We start from the raw sequence: 23,453 nt of genomic DNA on the forward strand, positions 1-23,453 counted from the left end.
GAACAGGAGAAAGTGGTTGAAGTCTTGTTTTATTCAGCTGACAAAGTGGCAAATGATTAATGGTAGGTTACAAACGTTATTTTGGTTGGATCACAAGCCCGCTTGGTAAGATGGGGAAACAAAATTGTTACACAAATTGGAGAGAAGCTTCCTGAAGTTGGTTGTCATGATAACTCAAACCCAACACAAATACAACAAGGTGGTGAAGTTAAATACAGTGCAAGGAAACAAGACGGTACCCGTGCTTGGATGTAACATTTCCAGCCCCTGCCAAGAGCTTGCTCTGCAACCCTCAGGAGATCCAAGGATTTTTCTTTCCAGCACAAACAATTGTGGAACTGCCTCCAAAACTACAACCCTGCCTCACTGCACCTGAGTTGTTCCCAACCCCACGGCACTGGCGTACGCTGTCAAGATATCCACAATTTGTTTTGTTTCCAGGGTCATTCGTGCTTCCGTCAGCCAGTCGTGTGCCACTCGCCTCGACTCTCCTCTTAATTGGTTGACAAATTTAGCCGCCAGCTCCAGATCTCCGTGTTCGATGCAATAGGACGCGTAAGACAGTAATTTAAACGTATCGAGGTCGTCGGCACTGAGCTCGGCTGGTGGCTTCAGCTGTTGAGGGTGAAACACAAGCAGCGACTGCAGGTAGGACAGGAAATACTGGTACAAGCTGTTTCTGGTTTCATCGATCATAGCCACTCTTTTAGCCAGTTTTTGGACTGTGTAGAACCGCGCTCTGAGCGCCTCCTCGCTGTACACTCCCCGCGTCAGGGACTCTGGCGGCAGAGCTGCTGTTAAGGCTTCTGTAAAGGCGTTGTCAGAGCAGCTGGCTTTGATGGCCTTCACCGCACTCTCCAGCGGCTCCGTCGGACTATCCCCAGAGGCTGTTTTCATGCAGTATTTAAGCGCTTCTACAGAAAGCCAGAGCTGATGGGCCTTTCTGGCTTCCTCTTCTGCTACTGCGTGACCTGCAAAAATAAGGCAAGAAGGGGACTCTCAGCTGGGGGCACACAGCCATGCAGAGTTTAGAACACAAGCAGCAAAAGCTGTCCCTTGTCAAAACTCTGCTTTCAAAAGCAGCCGCCCCCTCAGCACTTGGCCTTGAAGTAAATCTGTTCCACAATTTAGGACTGAATCAAGACAACAGCTTTGGACTCATGCAGCTGGGATTTGCTGGCAAACCCAGGCCCATGAGCTATGTGCCTAAGCCTGGGTTTAGGCACCCAGGCCTGCGCACGGGGCCTTTGCAGAAATCGCGACTTCAGTCCTTAAGAAAAGGGATTTCAGTGCTCACTCTCAACCGCCTGCTCGATTCCTTTGAGCCGGGCATACGCGGTGTTTATATCCAGCGTGAAGTTGTCGAGCTGTTCCTGAGTAAGGCGTCTGAACTGCATTTCTTGTTCGCTGAGCTTCTCCGACAAGTTCTGAAAAAAGCAAGACACATACATCAGACCAGAAACAGCTGTTTAATTCTATTTACCTTATTTTTAATATATGCTTCCGTAAATCTTGTTATTGCTAGGGACAATGCAGATAGTAAATACAATATACCAGTATTAAGCCTTATTAGGGTGAATTTCACAGTTACTGCACTTGGAACTGTCAAAAATTCCTTGCCTATGGCAAAAGCTTTTAAGACAAGTCTGAGTAAAACCTACAATGTTCAGGTGTTTTATTTCATCTCTTGAAGGGGAGCAGCCACCATTTCAGCCTCCTGTTAGATGGCTCAGGACTCTCCTCTTGCTTTGCAAGGGTTTAAACATCCCCCACATTCCCTTGGGGGTGTTTTTCCTGTACCTGCTCAAATTCCACCTTCAGTTCCTGCTCCTGGATCTTCAGGACGTCCCTCAGGTGGTCGGTGTGGGCAGCAGCCTGGCGCCGGAGCTGGGTCCGCATTTCACCCTCCATCACCTCTCGGACTTCTTCCACCTACACACAGCAGCAGTTGTTATTACACCTCTATTGTTCAACTGTTTGTCACACGCTGTGATTCTGTCATCCATCAGCGAGCACCTAGGGCACATTTCATCAAAAGGGCTTTGAAAGAGTCCATGTTTCATTTTAAAAAACTGTTGAGGTCTGTTTTTATAACTGAGCCTGTTCCTAAAGACTTGAAAAAAACAGCTTCACAGCCCCCAGCGCCAGTAACTTGTGGTTACACTCACCGGGCACTTCGTGCATTTGTCAAAATACCATAGAAAAGATACAGTAATATGACAAAGTAATCACTCTGGTGTTTATAAACCAGCTTCCAAACAAAACATACTTCACCTTTTCCCTACCTGCTGTAATACTGTTCAAGTTAGACACAGTAATAAAACAGTAATATCCTTTTTAACCTGATCTTGTATAAAACAGCCACTTAGGAGAGCACAGGTTCGCACAAGGGAGCACGGTGCAGGTTTATTTAAGAGCAGTTGAACAGCTTTTTGTTTTTCTTAGTTTTTTTTAGAGGATTGTGTCATTTCCAACCTTTCATGAAATGCACAGATGACAGTTCAGACAACTTTTTAAAAGAGCTCTAATTTAACACGTTACTCAAATATTTTGAACTAACAGGCTATAGGTGAAATCCTTGATTTCCCTCATGTCAATGCAACTTTCTCAACTAAGGGCCAGTGTTTAATCTCTTTTTCAGAGGCACGTATGTGAAAACAGCAGCACTATTTGGCATGAGTGTCTGCTTGCAATACAGTATCTCAAAACATAAAATCTCCAGTGCCCAAATTCCTACATTTCTAAGTTATATTTGGCTTCACGTCCAACACAGCATTAAAAGCCTGAGTTTTCCTAGTCCTTTTGAAAGAAATCGAATCCCAAACCCCTGGCAAACAGTGGAAGAACACAGAGATACCTCCTGGAGGGGCTACGTAACCTTCAGGTGGCCACACTGGGTCAGGTCAAACATTTCCTTTGACCCAGTAATCCCAGCAGACAGGTACCACCAAAAAGTCATTCCCTCTTTAGCTGGATGATTTTACCGTTCTAACTTTGCAGAAGTTTCTTTGCTCAACATCTCCTTCCCACCATTAGCCTGGGGGTCACCCTATCTGAACTTTTCCCATCACTCCAAACATCCCAGTTGCTCTCCCGTGTACTTCCCTCTAACTCTCCTGCCTCCTTTTTGAGCCAGAGATTCAACGAGGTCTGTTAACTCCACTTTACCTTCTTCTCCTGTTCTGTTTCAATCTCACTCCTGTGACGCTCCAGCGCTTTGGCCACAGCCGCCTCAAACGCCTTTTTATCTTCGAGCTTCTGCTTCTCCAGGGCCGACTCGATGTGCTGCTGTTCCCTCACTCGCTGCTCCGCCAGCTCCTTGTTTAACTGGTCGATGCGACGATGGGCGTGTGCGATGAGGGAATTTAAGTCGTCTGTCGATAACTGGTCAGCTAAAGAAAACACGGGGCCTTAGGGAGAGCTGCAGGGAAATGCCACCGCGCTGCTCGCCCACCTCCCACTCGAGCACGTCAAGGCTCCTCGTGCTTGACCAACAAGTGTGTTTTACGAACAGCTTCTCAGCACTTCAAGCCCTTGAGCTGTGCTAACGCCCGCCCGGTATGGCTTTCTGAGCCACACTGACAAGCAAGTGCTTTCTATCGCTGTAAGAGAAATTATCTTAGTGTCTCTGAAGTGATTCATAGCTCTTATTTACACTCCTCTATCCACATCATGCTCAATTAGAGGAGACTTCTGACAACTCGATCCATCTTTTTCTTTACACCTCCACGTATTTTCCCCTGTGACAGCACACAGAGCAGAAGGACACAGAAAACCGATGACCGGTACCTCCTGCTGGCTACTCGCTTACGGAAACTTGATCCTGAGAACACCGAAGTCACCGTGAGAGACAGAATTACCTTCTCTCTTCAACAGTCCTCCAGAGCAACAACCAGATTTCTTACCCCAATTGGTACCTTGCGGGTTTGGCTACTCCCAAGAGCAGCAGGGGTCATAACTACATCTGTGTCTCCCAAGAACTTTTGCTATTTTTCTGCTGGGAGAGGAGAAGGACACACGCTATGCCTGCAGCGTTTGGTGACCCGAGATCATCACAGACTCTGTAAAATGCTGCAGCTCGTTTTGCTCTGGCTGCCGGCGAACTCGCCTGTAAAACCAGGGTCTAAATAAAGCAAGTGCAATTCCACAGTCCTTCAGCCGTCCTGCTGGTGAGAGCTGGAGAAAGGGCTGGGAGCAGCGGGATGCGCGTCCAGCACCACTAAGCTCAGCTTTTGAGCTTAACACTGTTACAAACAGAACAGGCTTTTAGTGCACTCCAGCTTTAGTAGGTTCCTTTGACCAGAAGGGAAAAAAAAATCATAATCGACCTCAGAATCGAATTGTTAATCAACATTGTTAGAATCAACCGTGAAGTTCAAATTTGGGGAGTCATGACAAGTTCAAATTAAACAAATCTGGTTTCGGTTTCAAGCAGAGGTTTCAGCGGCATCGGCAGGAGCTGGTGCTTCCAGCACCGCTCTGGAGCCAGGACTGTGGGTCTGCATGGGGACAAACGTCCTCACACGGCGTAACTGGAACCGGGCAAAGCTTCTGTTTCTCACTGGAACCTCAGCAGCAGGTATCGACCAGCTTAAATTCACAAAGAAAATTTAAACCTGGCTTTCTTAAGCCAGCAATCGCACTCAGCTGGGAAGTGCTGCTAGACAAGTAGTTTGTGGTTTAAGCTAGACATGCAAAACGAGTGGAAAGGATCCCAAAGCGTATCTCAGCCTGAAATGTTTTAGGAAAGCAACACTTCACCGCTTTGTTGATACTGCTGGTAATTTAAAGTGATGTACCACACAAATATCAAAAAGAACAGAGAAGAGATGACATTCACAAGAGCAGAAAAAGTGACAGGAACTCACCTAAGTCAGTTACCTCTGCAACAGAAAGAGAAGAGGTTGGAAAAGTTAATGCACGTTCACTACAGCAAGTCAGTCATGCAAAAGTGAAATAGAAAACTAAGAGCTTGTTATAGAAATAGAAAATAGAAATACAGAAAATAGAAACAGAAATAGAAAACTAAGAGCTTTATATCCACAGTGCCTTAAACATGAGCCCAAGCCTTTAGGAATTTAGGAAGAACAGAATGTCGCATTAAGTGTCTCTTTATGTTATAGGCAAGATGTGGTGCAGAACATCCCAACCTCTAAAATCACCGCTGGAAGCCCACGGGTCAATGTTGAAGTTTAGCCAGAGCAAGGAATATAAGCTTGAGGTAGAAAAGTGCAACAGGACACAGGAAATTTCAGTGTGATTTTTCTAGATTCTTCTAAATCAAAAGCAGTCGGTTAAGAAACAAATTCCCAAGAGGCAGCAAAAGTCACAGACGCTAACAGGTCAGTGCCATGTGTGCTTCAGTAGATCACACCACTACGAAACTGAGTGTGCGAAAGCTACTGGGGGATTCTCATCCCTCCCTTGAAAGCACAGCGGGCGCAAACCCCAAGATGTTCTCCCTTTATCCTGCCCACAGAGATTTCAGATCTCAGGCAAAGAATTGCATGAACAAAACATAAGATGCCGATTTGCTGCTTTGGTGCAGCATCCTGTATTGTTTGAGGTAAGTTACCATGTTGATTTAATTTAGAAATAACATACACTGGGGTAGGTAAGGTATGAACAATGAATTCTTTGAGTGTATCTGTCATTTCAGTGATGATCTAGAGAAATTCAGAGAGTTCTTTATCGCTCTGTAATAAAGGTTTATGATAATCCCTATAATCAGAGAGCCAACCAGACAAGTACTTGATTTGATCCAAAGCTGAAGTGACCTGTCTGACTGCTGGGAACACCAGGGGAGGGGAGAGATGTTTAAACAACCATATGATACTTATCCCACAACAACGACATTTTCTGAAACTCCCAATATAGCACAAGCAGTTTCCAGAATTAAGCCTCTTCATAACATGTACTTTTAGACTACTTATTTTAAATGTGAATTAATTTTCACTTCAAACCAACCAAACAATAAATCAGGATGCTGGACATGCAATTTGGTGGCTGTAGTTACAGGAATGCCATAAAGCAAAGCGACTGGTGTGTCACAGGCACCAAGTGACCCTGAAATCAGAGACTTACTGAGCCCCTTCCAGCCGGGCTGCACGTCCGGGGTGATGCTGTCAAGCTCCCGCTGAAACTCTTCTCTAGCTGTAGCCACAAGCTCATGATACTGAGCTACGATCTTGGCCTCAGATTGTGCTGCCTGAACCTGTAACAAACAAAAAGGACATCAGTTTATTTTTAAAGGCAGGCTCTGAGTTAGAGGCAGATATCGTAACCCCCCCGGACCAACCAAAGCAAACTCACTTGGGGGAGAAAAAACCCCACCCTGTGATATCAAACCCCTCATATAGAATAATTATTTGCTGGAACTACCACTAATCCATTTTGCCTCATACACAGATTGTAACTAGATAGTCTGTAGCCTAGATAGGACCAAAAGAGTATCTTAAATTCAGTTAATATCTTTGAAGATCTCTAGCTCTCTTTCTCTGCTTGCAGCTGTCACATAGGCCTAATAACTCATCTTGTGGCAGCTGCTCCTTCTCTCTCTAAGTTCTGATGTTCTCATTATTAGGCTAAGTTCACTCAAAACGCTCCTGGTAAATTATCAGCTGTCCTGCCACAGGAGATCAATTTCATCTTTACAGTTCTTCCCCCGTCTTGTGAGCTGTAAAGTGATTTACACAGCGAGACATTAGCACACATTGCTCCTGCTCCTCCCTAACCTCATGCTAAGCTCCTCTTGGCATTACCAGTCACACACAGGAAGGACAGACGCCAATCAAGCTGCCCGGAGAGTCTTTCAGGACAGAGTTCAAGTTCTCACAAAGATCTTGGCATGTCTGATTACTGGGAGCATAATCAGCTCAAAGACTGAGTCTAGCTAAAAAAGGACAGAATTTACACTTTCAAAATATTTAACCTGCTGCAAAGGGTTTGGGAACAGGAGGTCTGCGCAGGCTGCCAGGTCCTCCTTACTCTAAGGGCAACTATTTGTACAAATATTATACAAACACTCTGTGGAAGTGTCACCTTTTTCACGACATTGTCCAAGTCAACTATCAAATGATGAAGATTTTCTTCTGCAGCGACAATGTGAGATTTGGCTCCCGTGATCTGAGACTTCTTGGCATTCTCGATTACGCCTTTCATCTTCTCTAACTCTTCTCTGAAAAGAGAAGAAGCTGCTGATTATAACTCATAATAGGTCTTACGACATAACCCCAAATAAATATTTACTTTATGCCATCTGCATTTATAGGAAGAACTACTGGAAAAGCTCTACAGGTGCTTCCCATCTTCCAGCTCTATGGCTAAGGTGCTGTGATTAAAGATTATTTTCTTCCCCACAGCTTGAAATCTAAAGATGTCAGTATGTCTATTCCATGTAAAATTAGAATTATTTACAGTATGATTAGTACTCAAGGCTTAGCTGGAAGGGGAAGATGAAAGAAAGTTCAGTGGAAGGAGTTAGTATTAGTAAAGCTGTTGGTGTGAGAAGGCAGAATTTCCATCACACAACAGAGTATCAAGGAAACATTTTTAATACAGATGGTTTACACTTGCAGAGAGTTTTGGACATGGTGACCGGTGGAGATAAATGAGGATGGGAGAAAATTTATAGAGCTCTGTAAAGATAGATTTGTAATTTTTTTGTAATTGAGAAAGAACTGATCTCCTCTAGCGTAATTGGAAATCAAGGAAAAAGTGAAAAAGCATTCATTTTCCAAATCCATTCAAAGCAACAGAGGTTTCTAATGACCTCATTGGAATAAGGAGCAAGTTTTAAAATAAGTAAGGGCAAAGGCATCCAGTAGAGCAGTAGAGAATGAAAGCTGGCACCTCTGGGGTTTGCGTTAGCTTTGGTTTACTCTTTGAAACCTCAGTTACACCTTTGAACCATTTTCAGTCAGCACAGCAACTTCAAAGGTAAGAGAAGTTTATAACTTAAATGGCAACTGTGCAACTTCAAGGAGGCTGTTGCTCCCTCAGCCTCAGCAGCACCAGAGGTTTCCAAATTTACTTCTAACCTCATTAACAAGGGCAACTTGGAGATATTTGTCTGTCATCTTATTTTTGCTGCTCTAACCCCTACGCAATGAGTCTGCACAGCAGACTCGATGCACATCCGCGTGGTTCACGTGGAACCCTGGGCCATGAGCGGTGCTCCTTTTCGGAATTCAGGTTTTTCTTAGATGTGCTTAGTAAAAATCTAACCTTAAAAGCAATTCTGCTGACAGACGAAATGCCAAACGATGCTGTATGGTTTAATTTTTCATTACAAGTAAAAGAAGTTGCTGATGTTACTGACTTAAGACACAGAGAGTGTAGTCGTGGTGTCCTTACAATAGGTTTAATATTGACAATATTATCCAAAAATAATACTAAAAATGGATTTTTTTTAACTCTTACTTAAACTTACCAACACTATATATAAATACTACAGAGATAAACAAGTTCTCAAAAACAGGATTGTTTCAGACTCTTTGGTACAGCGTGTACTATGTGCACAGGCACCTAAGATGTACACGCTGCAAATTAAAATACCGGTTAGTATATGTGACTTCTTTTGACGTGGCACAAACACTTCAGTTTAACATGAACACAGGCAACTGCACGCTTTCTAGAAACTCGAGTGTCTACCAGCCCTCACATGGGTGATATTAATTCAATAAACCTTCAAAACAAGCAGCTCACTTACTTGGCTTTCAGAAGGGCATCGGCGGCTTCATCCACTGCTCTCCTCCGATCCTTCAGCGCCTCCTCCACTGTGCGCCACTGGGATGACTTTTTCTCCCCAGCAGCCTAATTAGGGTCATCACAATCAGGAAATACAAATAAAACAAAGCCTGTAAAGACTAAGAAGTTGCTACATTCATTTCGCTCAAACTGAGCAACATTTTTGTGTTTTACCAACAGCACAGCTGGAAGCTTTATGAATTATTTTTCTCTTCCAATATTTCGGTTTTGTTTGGTTCTCAATGTTTTTTTCTTTTTTCCACCTGAGCAACAGCCATCAGTCCATGCAGAAGAGCTTGTTTGAGGATCACTCTTATGGTGCCACAAAATTTGGAAGGAAATCTCTACATGTATTTAAGTATTCTAACACTTTAAGTATTAAGCTTACAAGCAATTTTAAAGTAACATAATACTTTAAAGTTGCTTAATTTTAAATAAGCTTATTACTTAAGCTTAAAATCCCAAGTGTTTGTTTAGTTGCCCATATGCCCCTGTTCGTTTGATTAACCACTAAATTATATTCTCTGCTCCAGAACTGAATAAGAAGCAGCGGTTCCACACAAACTCCAGTATTAACACACTAGAAGCACAAGCTGGTATCGCTTGTGCATACCCTGCTCGTTTCCAGACACGATACGAACGCTCCAGCCAGAAGATTTTGCCAAGGGGAATGGTTGAAGAAATTATAGGGTGGGCAGTATGATACCCTAACTATATCTAGGTAAAAAAATGGGCTTGGGAATTAAAACACAATGTGAAGACTGTCAATGTATTAACTTCCTGCAAAAGAGAAATAAAGGAGTTGGGGAAAAAAGAACAAAATACAAAAGCAAACCCACTGTATTATTCAACTACACAACATTTCACAAGTGGAAAGATTAGTTGTGATAAAAGTAAAGCCATTGCAAGAAAAGCTTCCAACTTTAATTGTGAAATGAAAAGTTTTGCCGAACACAATAAATAATTTTTTAGAAGTCCCTATTTGTCCAGTTTACCTCAGAATTGTCCATGGCCTCCTTGAGTATTTGCGAATGGGCATTCACTGCTTGCACAGCAGATTCCTGGGCAGTGATCGCCTGAAGGGTCACACGAGTTGCTGTGCTCAGGGCTGCTTCTAGATTTGCTGCAAGGGCTGGAAAAAAAAAAGAATTAACCGAATTAAACTAGAAAGAGCCTTAGAGTTAGTAAAATGACACATTATATCCTCCGCATCTCCTGATGTTATTTTCTATGACCCAGAAGAGTTGGTTGGCTTGGGAGTGACGCTGCAGCCAACAGAAGAAGAAAAGGCAGAAGAACACGCTCCTGTTGAGTCTGCACTCACAGCAGTAAAGCGACTCGCTGAAGCCCTTTACTGCATTTCTGCAGGGAGGTGCAGTTAAACCAACAGGTATTTTCCATCTTCATTTGTTACAACGGTTATTAAGAGGAAACAAGGAAATTTTCCTATTTACCACAAGAAAGATATATCCCAAATGCAGAGCTATTCTTCCTAGCCTAGAAGGTGGCAGACTCAACCACCTATTCCTGTTGGTACAGAAGCACAAATCAGCTATTAATTATTCAAGCAGGAACCAAACCAGAATGGTTAATCAGAGTGAACAACGTCTGCTTTTCTGGAGTCAGACATTTATTTTTAAGTTACCACCTTTCCAGTAAATACTTCTCTGGATTTTTTCACTGTAACATTTCAACTTCTTCACTTGCACGAAAGTCGTTGTACGAAGCAAACAGCTAATGCCAAACCTCTTGTTTCTGTTCGTGTTGCTCTTCTACACCACATAAAGCTCTGAGCAGAAGCAGCAGCAGAGCATGACCAGTCTGCTCTGAGCCCATTAAGTCCAGGCTTGTACGTCCTTCTCATCCCTCCTGTGCAACAACAGCCCAGGGCTCAGGCTTTGGCTGAGGACCAAGGTGCTCAGAGGAACGTCTTCGTGTGGTCGACACATCTGCCAAGATCTTCTTTGGAATGCACAGCAGTGGGACAGGTCAGATCAGAAGCAGCACACTGCGCCAGCGCCACTTGCACCATCAGCCCTTGCCACGCACAAAGAGAATCATTTTGGTTGGAAGAGACCCTCAAGATCATCGAGTCCAACCATAACCTAACTCTGGCACTAACCCATGTCCCTAAGAACCTCATCTACGTGTCTTTTAAACCCCTCCAGGGATGGTGACTCAGCCACTTCCCTGGGCAGCCTGTTCCAATGCCTGACAACCCTTTCCGTTAAATGTTTCCTCGTGTCCAATCTAAACCTCCACTGGTGCAACTTGAGGCCATTTCCTCTTGTCCTGTCGCTTGTTACTTGGGAGAAAAGACCAACACCCTCCATGCTACAACCTCTTTTCAGGTAGTTTTAGAGAGTGAGCAGCTCTCCCCTCAGCCTCCTGTTCCCCAGGCTGAACCCCCCAGTTGATAGAACGGCCACAGCTCCCACGAAAATGCTGAAGCACATCCAGCATGTGGCCTCAGTACTGTTAAACTCCCTTTCACGCCTATTTTCACTGTTTACACCTATGTTAACAGTAAACTTTCACTTACTTCAAACACAGTTTCTGTTCAGCATCCTTGCAGTCAATGCCTTGAGCCTACCCAGCCCCAAAACTCCCTCCCTCAGCAAAGAAGGTCACAGATCCACTGCAGTTGGCTGTTCTTGCACTGCCTGTGTCACAAGTCACCCTTCAACACCCACCCGTTTCTCGTCCTCATCAACACCAGCTGGAGGACAACACAGAGCCTTTCGAACATACTAATCTGCAGCTTGAGCTGGGTTTGCTTTCAGAAGGGAAGTATCAAGGTAGCTGGCAACAGATTGCCCAGACATACTGAACAGCAAAACATCATCTACCAAAAGAGATTTCTCTATTTTTTGGGCTTTCCCCAATGCAAACTAGGAAAGTACCCCACCTTAAACCAGACTCCCGATTTAAACAATCATGCTGCAGCCAAACCAAGACCAAACAATGGCCCAGAAGTATTGAAAATCTAAATTGAAGTAATCAAAATCTAAGGGATTGGCAGAAAGAGAGAATGGCAGGAAGATGTGCCAGGGGAGGTTTAGGTTGGACATTAGGAAAAGGTTCTTCACCCAGAGGGTGCTGGAGCACTGGAACAGGCTCCCCAGGGAGGTGTCGCAGCCCCAAGCCTGACAGTGTTCAAGAAGAGACTGGACAACGGCCTCAGACACACGGTGTGAATGGTGGGGTTGTCACATGCAGGGACAGGAGTTGGACTCGATGATCCTTGTGGGTCCCTTCCAACTCAGGACATTCTATGATTCTAATAAACCAAGTGGGGGTGAGAGGGGAAGCAAAGCTCGTTTTTTTTTGGCAAGACAAACAAGGGGGACGTGAGTTTTGGGACACACGAAAAGCCAGACCACCTCTCAGTAATGCAGCTGCATTAACAGGCCCAAGTTAGAACCCAAGCAAGTAATTGTCATAGTTCCCAACCCAGAACCTACAGGCAACTCTTCACAGTTGCCCTGACACACCATCCCCGAACCACCACCCAACATGTTGAGGCAGCATCTCTGCAGCCAAGGAGCTGGGGATCGCAGAAGATGGCAACCCAAGCACAAGCCAACAGCACATGCCACAGATCAAGTAAAGGAATGGTTTCCCTCTGATCGGCATCTACAAGATGATATCTGGAATATGGCATCTCATTTTGAGAGCCTCAAGGTAAGAAAGATCCAAAAAAAACAGGGAGTGAATGCTGGAGAGGCACTAAGATGGTTGTGGGGATGGGAGCACGTGACAGAGATGAGAGGCTGAGGGGTCTGGACTAGTTCTGACCTAAAGAAGAGAAGCCAAAGGGGTGTTCAAGTAACACCTTCCACAGCTAAAAGAGTGTTAAGAGACTGATCCGGGCTTCTCAGAGGTGCCCAGAAAAAGGGCAAGAGGCAGCAGATCCAAGTGCCAAGAGAAATTAATTGGATGTATTGAGTTCTCCATCATAAGAAGCAACGGGTAGACTAGAGACCTTGGGCGTCCATTCCAATCCCCAATTTCCATCATTCTCTGACTATCAGTTATTTCTGAGTGGGTTGAAAAAGCTTCAACACCAGTTATTGTGCCAACACAACATAACACAAGGACAACAACAAAGAGACGAGTAAGCAACTTAGAACTCAAAAGCCAATACAGTCCAACAATTCTTCTGCCATGTATAGGAAACCATCAATCTGGACTTACCCGATATCTTCTCTTGCTCCTCTTTGTCTTGCTGGGCAAGCCGGGCCGCAACTTCTTCTGGTGACCGTTCTTTTATAGCCTGGGAACCTTCGTGTTCTTTACCTATTCAGTAAAAAGAGTTAAAATGTTGTAGCAGAAAGTCCAAATTAGTATGGAGATTACTTGTAGGGAAGTAACTCTTTTCAAAACTAATTTTTATAGTTGATATCACTTTATAAAGTCCAACTTCTGTATGAAGCCATGCTGAAACTGCCTCAAGTTTTTTTATACCCATAACTACCAGTTTCAAACCTTCTTAAAATTAAAAACAGTAGCATGCATACCTCACATGCATCTGTACACTTTATGTTGTCTAGCTACAAAAATATACAAGATTCAGAAGTGAAAGGCAAAGCAAGAACTGGAAAACACTTAATGAAGCCAAGTTTAAATTTAAAGTGAATGTCTGTTCTTATTTTTTTGCAGTTCTCTTTTGGCATGCCTGGAAAGTCCAGCCAAAGTGAAGAAAGATTAGGTAGGGAGCTGCGCTGAATCCCAATTACACTCTATTCCCTAACCTAAAGCTGCTTAAAACACCTGTGAGTTGTGACCTAAGAAATTCTCTCAAGACCACCAGCAAGTCTGCATCTGAACTGAGATCTCGCAGCCCAGATCTCTCAGCTCTCAGACTCATGCTGCAACAAAACCCACCAGGTTACCTTTTAATAAAGCTGATGCTAACTCAGAATAATGTGTTTACTTACTGCTGGCATTCTTTTTATGAAATGTGTGCATACATAAAGAAATGAATAGAATCTTATCTGAAAGAAACTATCATAAAGAAGTATTTCTTGTTGAGCTAAACAATAAATGCAGTTTCTTCACTTGGCCCTGGGCAGACAGGCTTTTAAGAGCAGAGGCAAACTGGACTGTGCAAGTTCCAGTCCAGCACCAAGTCAGGCTTTCCTCTTGCGCTCATCCTGTACCTGCCCCAGGCATCAATCTCAGCTTCTTCCTATGGTAAAAACCTATTTACAGATGCTGGAAGTTTTCTTCTGCAAAAGGCACAAAGAATCATGCCTTTCAAAACTGACAAATACCAACACAGAAGTAAAAATTCATGCACTCGAAGCTACAGGATTTTGTTTTAATTCATCATGTTCATACGATCTTTTTCACCTTCTCCAGTCTGTATCCCCGGCGCTGGCACCGACACAGCTACACCTGTTGCGGAGATGATCTGTGCCGCAGCCTTGCCTGCTGGTAAATACGGTTATAGAACAAAACCAGTTAGTATATATGAGCTATAATGTAAGATAAAAGACTTAATTATTTTCCTATGTAGAAACATATTATTTGGACACGGAAATTATTATTTCCAGAAAAATATAGTTTCCTGGACAAACAGCACCAGATATTACTTACACATACACACAAAGCTATGAGAGATAAATGCAAAAAGATGTCACAACCGCTCCTCTCTAAACCAGTTCCATTTGATCTGGCTTTAGAGTAGGCCAGTAATTATCCAAAACTAAGCTTCTTGTGCTTGCACCAAGAAGAGGTAAATGGCCTCAGAGTGCAGCACCTAAAGTGCTCTTCCTGCCGAGTCTCGTATCTCAACTGTGCAGGATAATCACTGTTTGTGTCAGACGCCAAATATTCTGTAAGGTAAATAAGTTTCCAAAAACAATGGCCAAAAAAAAAAGCTAAAGCTATGTTAGACAAATTTTCTCATGACTGAAAATAAAATGACATTAATTCTAAGAAATTAAAACATTCTCATCCTCAACCACTCCACAGGACTATTTTAATCTACCCTAGGATGTACGATGTCAGAGATCACTAAGCCTTTTACTTCTCTCTACGTGACGTTCTGTTAAGTTACCTTCTTTTTCCTCTGAAGGAGCAACAGCTTCTGTTTTGCTCATCTGGGATTTGGTAACGGGCTGTTTAGACTCCTTCATTACTTCTGCTACAGATGAGATCTTCAGTGGACCTTGCTGTATCTTCAAAAAATAAAAAAATAAGAAACATCATCAGTTTTCCAAACAGCCTGTGTCTCACTGATTCTATTGTAACAGAAAAGAACGTTTCCACGTCCAGATGACTGTATCATAAATCTAAATTTCAAGGTACATATGAAAACAGTAGCAAGGCCACATAATCTCTTACCTCGATTTTTAATTTAGAAGGAATCTTTACAATTTTCACCCCTCTAAAACCAAAGGTATAGTAGTGGCATTTTCACTACAAATATTTATTAAGGTATGCATAAAAAGCAAATAATTTCATGCCCCAAACATTCCAAACACTTCTGAGTGTTTTGACAGACGGCAGATAACACAGAAACTATAAAACCCACAAGTATATAAACGTCTGAAACAATTCCAGAAAGCAGATTTCAATTATTTCCCCTTGGACATTACTTAGTCCATACAGGGATATCTTAAATTCATTCAGTTGACACTTTTCATTTCAAACCTCTTGAGGATTTATTGTCAAACCAAGTTAGGCCATCGGTCTTCTCTACCCAGCTTCAGTTTTTTGGGTAACTGCTCCAACAACTGGCTCCCTCAATGGTAATTTTTTGTCCACCAACACTTAGGGGAGTCACCCCTTCCACCCAGTTTCTAGGCAACTCCTTTTCAAGTTGTAGTGGAAAAAATATATAATTGTTTTAAAGACGTGAATGCATGAAGATGTGTTTTTAAAAAAAAGAACAAACATGATTTTTTTACAGATATCACTGCACAGAAGATGCTACAGGCATGGTGAGGGGTTGACAGGCATGGAAGAATCAGTTATGTGATCTCCCTTTGAAAGGATCCAGATGCTGGTGTTTGGGGCAGACAAACACCTACTCGAGCGCAGAGTATTGTGAGGTTTTCTGTTATGAATCCTTTCGTATCCATCATGCAAAGCCACAAGGTAAAAATAACAGCATTTGAGTTAAGAGCCATGACTGGGCAGGAGATAATTTAACTTTGTTGTCTGACTGGTCTGTTTTGCAAAATTCACTAGTGCCTGGGAGGCAGTAAGAACTTGGATGGTCACAAGTCAAGTGAAGCGAAAACCAGAAGAGAGACAGTTTTGGTTAACTGATATTCTCCCATTCATTAAGAACAGCTTTCTTAAACTCCAAATAAAAATATTTTGGGTTTCTTGAAGGCCAAATGGCTCCTGAAAGCTCAGGACAACCACGGCCATAGCAGCTTTTCAGCATTCTTGGATAACTGGGAAGTGTTTGCTTTCAGATGCAGGAACAGAGAAACTTCCAGATTCCATTTCCAGAGTTGTGCTGAAGCCTGTATCGGGTTTTCCCTTCTGCAGGATTGTGCCACTAAGTTTTCAATGTCTGATGATTATGCATTCAAATATTCATTCATTCAAAAATGTTCTCGGTCCTCTTCAAAATAACTTCATCTTAGACTAACAGTTTTCTAATCCTGCTACATCACTAATTACACCCTGGTAAAATAGTTAAATTCTACCATGTCACCTCTCTCCCCAATTTATTTCTGACTATAAGCAGAGCAGCTATTTAGTTAGGATCCTGGTAGGTTATTTTACTGTAAATAAAAGTAAGTTTTACAACCCACAGACGACAATCACAAGATGCTAACGGGAAATGTACATGAACACTGTTATGCAGCACCAAGTAGTACCTCCGTTCATAATTCTTAAACCTTCTTAATTTGAGAATTCTTTACAATTCTTAAATTCTTAGCACACAGCAAAATTAATCAGAATTTGGAAAGTAAGAGCAGATGTTCTCTTAAAAAAAAAAAAAAAGAAAAAAAAAAGAAAAATGAAAGAGTAGGGGTGAATGGGAAGCACTTACCGGTTTCTTTGGCATTGGTGTGCTATAAGGTGCAGGACCAAGTGCCATCTCAAAGAGTTTATCCGAGTAGGGCACGGCCTTCTCCACGCTCTCCCGGAATTGCGGATCATAGCTGGCGTACAGGACGGTTCCACCTACTCCTCCCCCCACAAACAGGACACTTGCACCAATGATTTTGCCTACAGAAATGCTGAGGGGAGAAAGAAGAGTGAAAATTACGTAAATTGTATTATATGACAAACATCTAAGAGTTTGTGAGGCTTTATACAGCTGCAGACTGTTCCAGAAGCTTCCCAACAAACCCAGCACCCACTTTAAATCACTTTAGGCACCAGTGAAGCTCTGGTACTGTACTGGTTCATGACTGACCCAAAGACAAAATGGCAACACACAACCTTCCTTCTAAATATTGATCGTCTTGATTAGCTTCATTTAAATCTGACTGAATCAAGCATGGAACACACAAACCCATGAGAATAAGAGTTACCCAACAATAAAAAAAAATCCCACCATTACTGATTTGCTCTCATGTGGAACTAAGGAGCTAAGATTCCCTCTCACTCAACCAACAGAAGAACCAATTCCACCCTCCAACAGCTCCTACGTACCCGGGCTCTCCCGAGGGGGTGGCATATCCCCGGCACAGTCGTAAGGGACGGAGTGACGCTCTCCCACACCGGCTGTTCTGCAGGTGAGGAGAAGGCGAGAGTTAGGCAGTGAGCACATTCAAACATCTCTTCATCTCAGCAGCACAGGACGGGTTTGCTCCATCGCCACGTCTTGCACGCCCGACAAAGAGAAGCACCCGGCACTAACACTGCAGCATTGGACTCTGTTGTCCCTAAACAAAGCAGAGTTTTCTCACGTGCAGCTTGCAGGTTAAGGGCATTTTAAGAAATAATTAAGCATTTTGAAAAATGATTTTGGAAAAAATCCAAAACCAGCTTATTTCTGCATTTATTTTGCCTATTTCTGGTCCCTGTATCCTGGCCGGGCAGGATAACTGGGTTAGTTCAGAGCCTCTTCAACAATCTTGTGCACTAGAACAGCCCAGCTGGGAGCAGTGCAAAAGACAACACCGGTTGTTTAAATACTTAAAACTTCTCATTTCTGCCAACATACAAGCAGTTCTCCTTGAGCTTCCAGCCCAAGAGACACTGGATTATAATATAAATTAAATTACTACATGAAGAGTGACATTTCATTATATCCTACTTAACAAAAACCACATTACCCAAGATTTTTATCTTCTTTATATTTTAGCTGAAAATTAAGATCTACTAGAAAGACAGGTTGAGCAACTCCAGCCCACAGAATCCAAAACTCTGTCCCTCTCAGGTGTTTTTTTCTCACACAAGTAAATTGCTAAGAGAGGAATACAGGACACACGGGAAATCAGAGTGCAAGGCACAAAAGGAACTTTTCCCAGAGCTGAGATATTTTGGGCAACTACTATTTTTTTCTTTAAAGAAGAAAAAAAGAAAATTGGAAGATGCTTCACTACAGCATAATCCCAAAAGACAAGTTTCTCTATTTCCTTTGGCATATGGCAATAAGTAACAAGCACAAATCCTGTGGTTTAGGTCCCATCTTTGTCCAACAGCGTAAAGAAGAAAGGCAGGAACACCGAATTCTTATTCTTTCCAGAACAGCAGCCAAAATATTTAATTAGTAACAGGAGCACGTGTGCAGCGACAGGAAACGTGCTCTTCTTACCCCCGAGACCTTCACAAGCTCTCGCTGTGCTCCGTGGTTGATTTTCTGGTTTATGATGGACAGAACAAGAGACAAAACAATAAAGTGAAGATGTCCCTGCTCACGGCAGGGGTGGGACTGGATGAACTTGGAAGGTCCCTTCCAACCCAAACTGTTCTATGACTCTATGATCTTTCAAGGTCCTGTGCAAGCTGGGCTGCTCTAGAATTAGCCAAATCCTTGTTTTTGTTCATCAAGATGATAGAAACCAAAACACGGGCACTCAGTCTACACTGTCAGACTCACACTAGTGCATGTGCAGCAATGGAAGCGATGACTAAAACCAAAACAAGTCCCCACCAACTCGTTCTTTCAAGGTGCTGCAACCACCAGACACTCTCACAGCTGGCCAGGGGAACAACCACCACAAACCTTTAGGTATCAATGTTTTATGAACAGAAGCCCAAGTCTGATTTTCCTCCTTCACATACAAATACACTACTACCTCCAAAAATCACTGATTTCTTTAAAATATTTTTTTTAAAAGAAGCATTGCTCTCTTTTGGCCATCATAATAGTCTTGCTTATATTTGCTGTATCACTGTAACTTTGGAAACCTACAGGTAGTTTCTAATCTCCCTTTTGCATAATTTCTAGGAGTTGGTCATTGCTTTAGACCCCTGTTATTTATTTGTAATAATATCTCAAAGGATTTGGAAGAAATAGATCACGCGGATGTCACTACGCCCTGTAAAAGGCAGAAATAAACCACTTGCTGTGCTGCAGAAGAGAAGACAGAGAAAACTCTTGGGGTAAAGCGTCACAGATCACCATGGTCAGGGCAGAGCAGCTGTTGCCGTTTCTACCTCCTCCTCCAGCAGTTCCATGTGTTACTTGTTTCGCCTAACTTCTTAAATCCTTATTATTTTACATTCATTATCTACTATTATACACTTTGCAGGGCACATCATGCCTTCGCTCTGGTTAATATTAAGAGCCCAAATAAATCCAGCGTTTGATGTTCTCCCTAAGAGCGGGCAAAGAGCTCAGGCAGAGCACAGCACAGCAGAACATCATTAAAAAAATAAACTCTGCCTTGCAGGCATATAATTCATGGGTAACTTCAAACAACCAGACCCAGGACATGCCATCCTCGGCATTCACATAGCCCCAGCTCATCCTCTCCTCGTCACCAGGGTCGAGCATTTTGACCCAGAATTTGCACAGAACAAAGCTTGCGAGACACGTCCAGTTTTCTGCAAATTGGGATATGTGTATTTAAACAGAGAGAGCAAAGCAGAAACTTCGGGAGAAGCTCATCTTCATTATGATTGAGGTTAGGTGTAACGAGGATATCTGAGCACAGAACACAAATTAATTTGCCATCATTCAAGGCTTCTGCCAACTATTGTAACTTTTTATTAAAAGCCCTGTTTCTTTTCAAAGAAAACTATAGAAATATTCCAAATAAGGGAAGCAGAGTTTCTCTGCAGTGCTGCACATGCAGCTGAAAACATTTATGAAATCGCTGTGATGAAGACCCACTTCTCCCAAAGCCACAACTTCATTTTACTCATTAATAAACTTGCTGATTGCCCACGCACAGAGCTCACAGTAAGAGGGAAGGTTAAAACTTCTCCAGACTTCTCCCAGTCTCCACCACAAGCTCTCTACTGGGATTTTCCACACTTAGACCTTCATGCTGCTCCAGCTTTGGGGAGCAGCAGTTCCTTTGCTGTCTCCAAACCTGGCCACACTCTGGCCCTCTCAGCCCGCTCACACAACCCAGCACCACCACGGACATGTCACCCCATGGGCCTGACCAGCTCCAGCTCTGCTGAGACAACCGGATTCTTTTCAACCTGTAAAGGAGCATCTTAACATCAAAAAAATGGAAGCAGACTTGCCTCACTGCCAGCTTCTGTACATCATATAGGTAAAAAGGGTTTATTTCCATTCTTAAAAAATAAACTGTTAAAATTTGCCACTCCTAATATTAAAATAGCAAACAAACACACACATTTATTTTTTGGTTCTGTCAAAGCAAAACAATCAGGTTTTACTAACTGAATAGCAAGGTAACAGCAAGGTGCTGTCACTCTTTGGTAATGCCACAATCAGGTCTTTAGCAAACAGAGCAGGGCGAGAGAAACTCCTAAACAAGACATGAGACACACCGAGTCTCGCATCAAAAAAGAAGAACAAGAGTGCAGACAGCATAGTAAAGAAAACAGAAGATGGATACTAAGATATGAAAATCGTGTCATCGTGGCTGCCTGGGGGTCACCGCAGCTGGAGCAGAGAATAAACCAATGCAGCTGTTCCGGCAGGAACGGGTCTGTTGAACTTGTTCCCTGAGCAGCAAGGACACCTTCCCAAGGCAGCACGGCCAGATGGGACATCCTGGTGTCACCGCCTTGCTGTCCCTTCCAGGCCTGGCAGCATCCAAGTTTTAGTTGCTGAAAGTCCATGGGACCAGCAACTGTTTTCACATATGTATACCACAGTACGAGACAAAGCTTCCCTGTAATATGAATAAAAAGAAGGAAAAAGCAGAAAAAACTGTTTCACTGCGTACACACTTTTGCTGTCGAAATTACACCTCTGTTGTATTTGGTCTCACTAGGAAATGAAGAAAAAAAAAAGTTATTTTTTGAAGGAAGGAAACAACCAGGAAAGGTACAGAAAACAACCTCGAGTGCTGTGGCACCTCTGTGTTTGGACAGTTCTTGCACCAAATGTTTATAGACCACAGGCACATTTCCGAGCTGCAAAACACAAAGTGGCTTTTCCAGCGCTGCGCAGCCATTCCAGCCACATTCTTTTCAAGACTGAATACACACATAGAGCCCGAAGTGATAAACATCTGTGAATGCCTGGGGTTTGTCTTCTCAGCTCCGACCTTCCCGTAAACCCAGAGCCCTATTTCAGTGGGCATCAGATGACCTGGCCTGGAGAATCCTCCAGCCTTATAAAGCAGCAGAGGAAAGATCAGCTGCTGCGGTGGAAAAGGTTGGTAGCTTTAGTAGAGTACATAAGTGATGGAATCAGATGTTGTTACTGTTAAGCAGACACCTCAGCTGGGCCTCGCAGTTCAGGAAGGACTGGGAACTGCTGGAGAAAGTCCAGCACAGCCACGAAGATGCTGAAGGGAGTGGAGCATCTCCCGTGTGAGGAAAGGCTGAGGGAGCTGGGGCTCTTGAGCTTGGAGAAAAGGAGACTGAGGGGTGACCTCGTTAACGTTTATAAATATGTAAAGGGTGAATGTCATGAGGATGGAGCCAGGCTCTTCTCGGTGACAACCAATGATAGGACAAGGGGCAGTGGGTACAAACTGAAACACAGGAGGTTCCATTTAAATTTGAGATGAAACTTCTTCACAGTGTGAGGGTGCCAGAGCCTGGACCAGGCTGCCCAGGGAGGTTGTGGAGTCTCCTCCTCTGCAGACATTACAACCCGCCTGGACACCTTCCTGTGTAACCTCATCTGGGTGTTCCTGCTTCGGCGGGAGGATTGGACTGGATGAGCTTTCGAGGTCCCTTCCGCTCCCTGACATTCTGTGATTCTGTGACCTGATTTACAAGTTGGGGCCTCAGCAGAGGAGCCACCCTCACCTGTAAACCCTTGTAGCTTCTTAAAGTTGGCCAACTGCTTTACACAGGCTCTGCGGTGTATAGTCACCCTCATCTCTGCTGATGAGGAAGGGCAAAGGTCCAGAAAACACACCCCGTGGGCGCTTTGTATGTTCTCTGCTCATGTGCCTGTGGGGACAGAGCACCCTGTGCACCCTGTGACAGGCACTGGGTGCCACAGGCCCCGCACACCTGGTGGGTGACACTGCTCGTCACCCTGAGCACCGGCACCCCTGCCAGGAACGGCACGGCCGGGGGCAGAGCGGGGCGGGGCGGTGAGGGACCGGGGCGGTGAGGGACCGGGGGAGGCCGCGGCGGGTAAGCCAAGGTCACGTCCTTCCCGCCGCTGAGCGGGCCCGCCCGCCCCGCCGCCGAGGAGCCGGCCGGCCGTATGTCACCGCCGGGCCCTGCCGCCCCTCCGGGCTGCGGCCGCCGCTCCCCGGCGCTGCCCAGAGGCCGGGACGGGCCGGAGAGGCGGCAGCGGGCCCGGGACGGCAATGACGGCCGGGAGACTACAGCCCCCAGCATGCACCGCGGCGCGCCCCACCGGCTCCTTCCGGGGCCGCCACACATTGCGAGACCCGGTGCGGACTACAAGTCCCGGCGTGCCTTGTGGGCGGCGCGCACCTCTGCTCCGCGCGGGGCCGGCGCGCTGCACGCCGGGACTCGTAGTACACGCGGCGTGCCGGCGCGCAGCCCCTGCCAGCCCGAGCGACCCGTTGGCGCTCGCGGCTGCCCCTCAAAAGCGCAGCAGCCAATCGCGGCCCGCGCGTGCCGAGTCATTCAGAGAAGCCGAAGCCGCGATCAGAGGACGCGCCGCGACCCGCAGCCCCCTGCCCGCCCCCGCTGGCCCCGCTCGCCCCGTCAGCAGGCCCGGCCCGGCCTCACCGGCCGGAGAACAGGCGACAGTGGGGACGGCCCGCGGGGCTCCCCCCGGGGCTGCGCGCCGCCCTGCTCACCTGCACGGCCACAGCGAGCCCCGCGCGGTGACACGCCCGCAGCATGGCCTCGGACCGGCGGCCGGGCGGGCTGCAGGAAGGCGCCGTGCGCGGTAACTCCCGACGCCGCCCGTCTCCGCCCCCCCGCCCGGCGCGAGTAAAGCACAACGCGCATGCGCGCGGGCGCCAGGGCTTCCGCTCCGCAGAGTTACGGGCGGCGCGTCCAATCAGAGGCCGCGGAGCGGGGCGTACGCAAATGTCGCATCCCGGCGTGTGTCCCTGACATGAGGCGGCCCCGGTGGCACACGTGCCGGGAGCGGCCCTGGGGCCGCCCCGCTGGGGCCGTGCGGAGCTCCCTGGGAAGCGGTTACCGCCGCTTATCTCTGGCGATGAGGCGGGCCCGGCAGCGGGGACGCGGCG

At 45.1% G+C, this 23,453-nt stretch overlaps 1 protein-coding gene across 3 annotated transcripts; it reads right to left on the minus strand.

Moving 5' to 3' along the window:
- Window positions 1-11: 11 nt before the first annotated feature.
- Window positions 12-23,203, minus strand: IMMT (inner membrane mitochondrial protein). Of its 3 annotated transcripts, none has more exons than XM_065633241.1 (15): window positions 23,055-23,203; window positions 17,377-17,453; window positions 16,769-16,958; window positions 14,813-14,933; window positions 14,104-14,181; window positions 12,946-13,047; window positions 9,744-9,880; window positions 8,711-8,814; window positions 7,042-7,177; window positions 6,085-6,214; window positions 4,869-4,883; window positions 3,169-3,392; window positions 1,801-1,932; window positions 1,298-1,427; window positions 12-971 (listed from the first exon to the last, which is right to left on the minus strand). In XM_065633241.1, the coding sequence occupies exons 1-15, from the start codon at window positions 23,097-23,099 to the stop codon at window positions 364-366; spliced, it is 2,229 nt and encodes a 742-aa protein (XP_065489313.1). In that variant the 5' UTR covers window positions 23,100-23,203; the 3' UTR covers window positions 12-363. The 3 variants fall into 3 exon arrangements, with proteins under 3 accessions (XP_065489313.1, XP_065489312.1, XP_065489314.1); XM_065633240.1 differs by having other exon boundaries at window positions 14,104-14,184; window positions 23,055-23,202; XM_065633242.1 differs by lacking the exon at window positions 4,869-4,883 and having other exon boundaries at window positions 14,104-14,184; window positions 23,055-23,202.
- Window positions 23,204-23,453: the final 250 nt, after the last annotated feature.

Source organism: Caloenas nicobarica, chromosome 4 (genome assembly GCF_036013445.1).
Source record: "Caloenas nicobarica isolate bCalNic1 chromosome 4, bCalNic1.hap1, whole genome shotgun sequence".
Taxonomy (NCBI): Eukaryota; Metazoa; Chordata; class Aves; order Columbiformes; family Columbidae; genus Caloenas; species Caloenas nicobarica.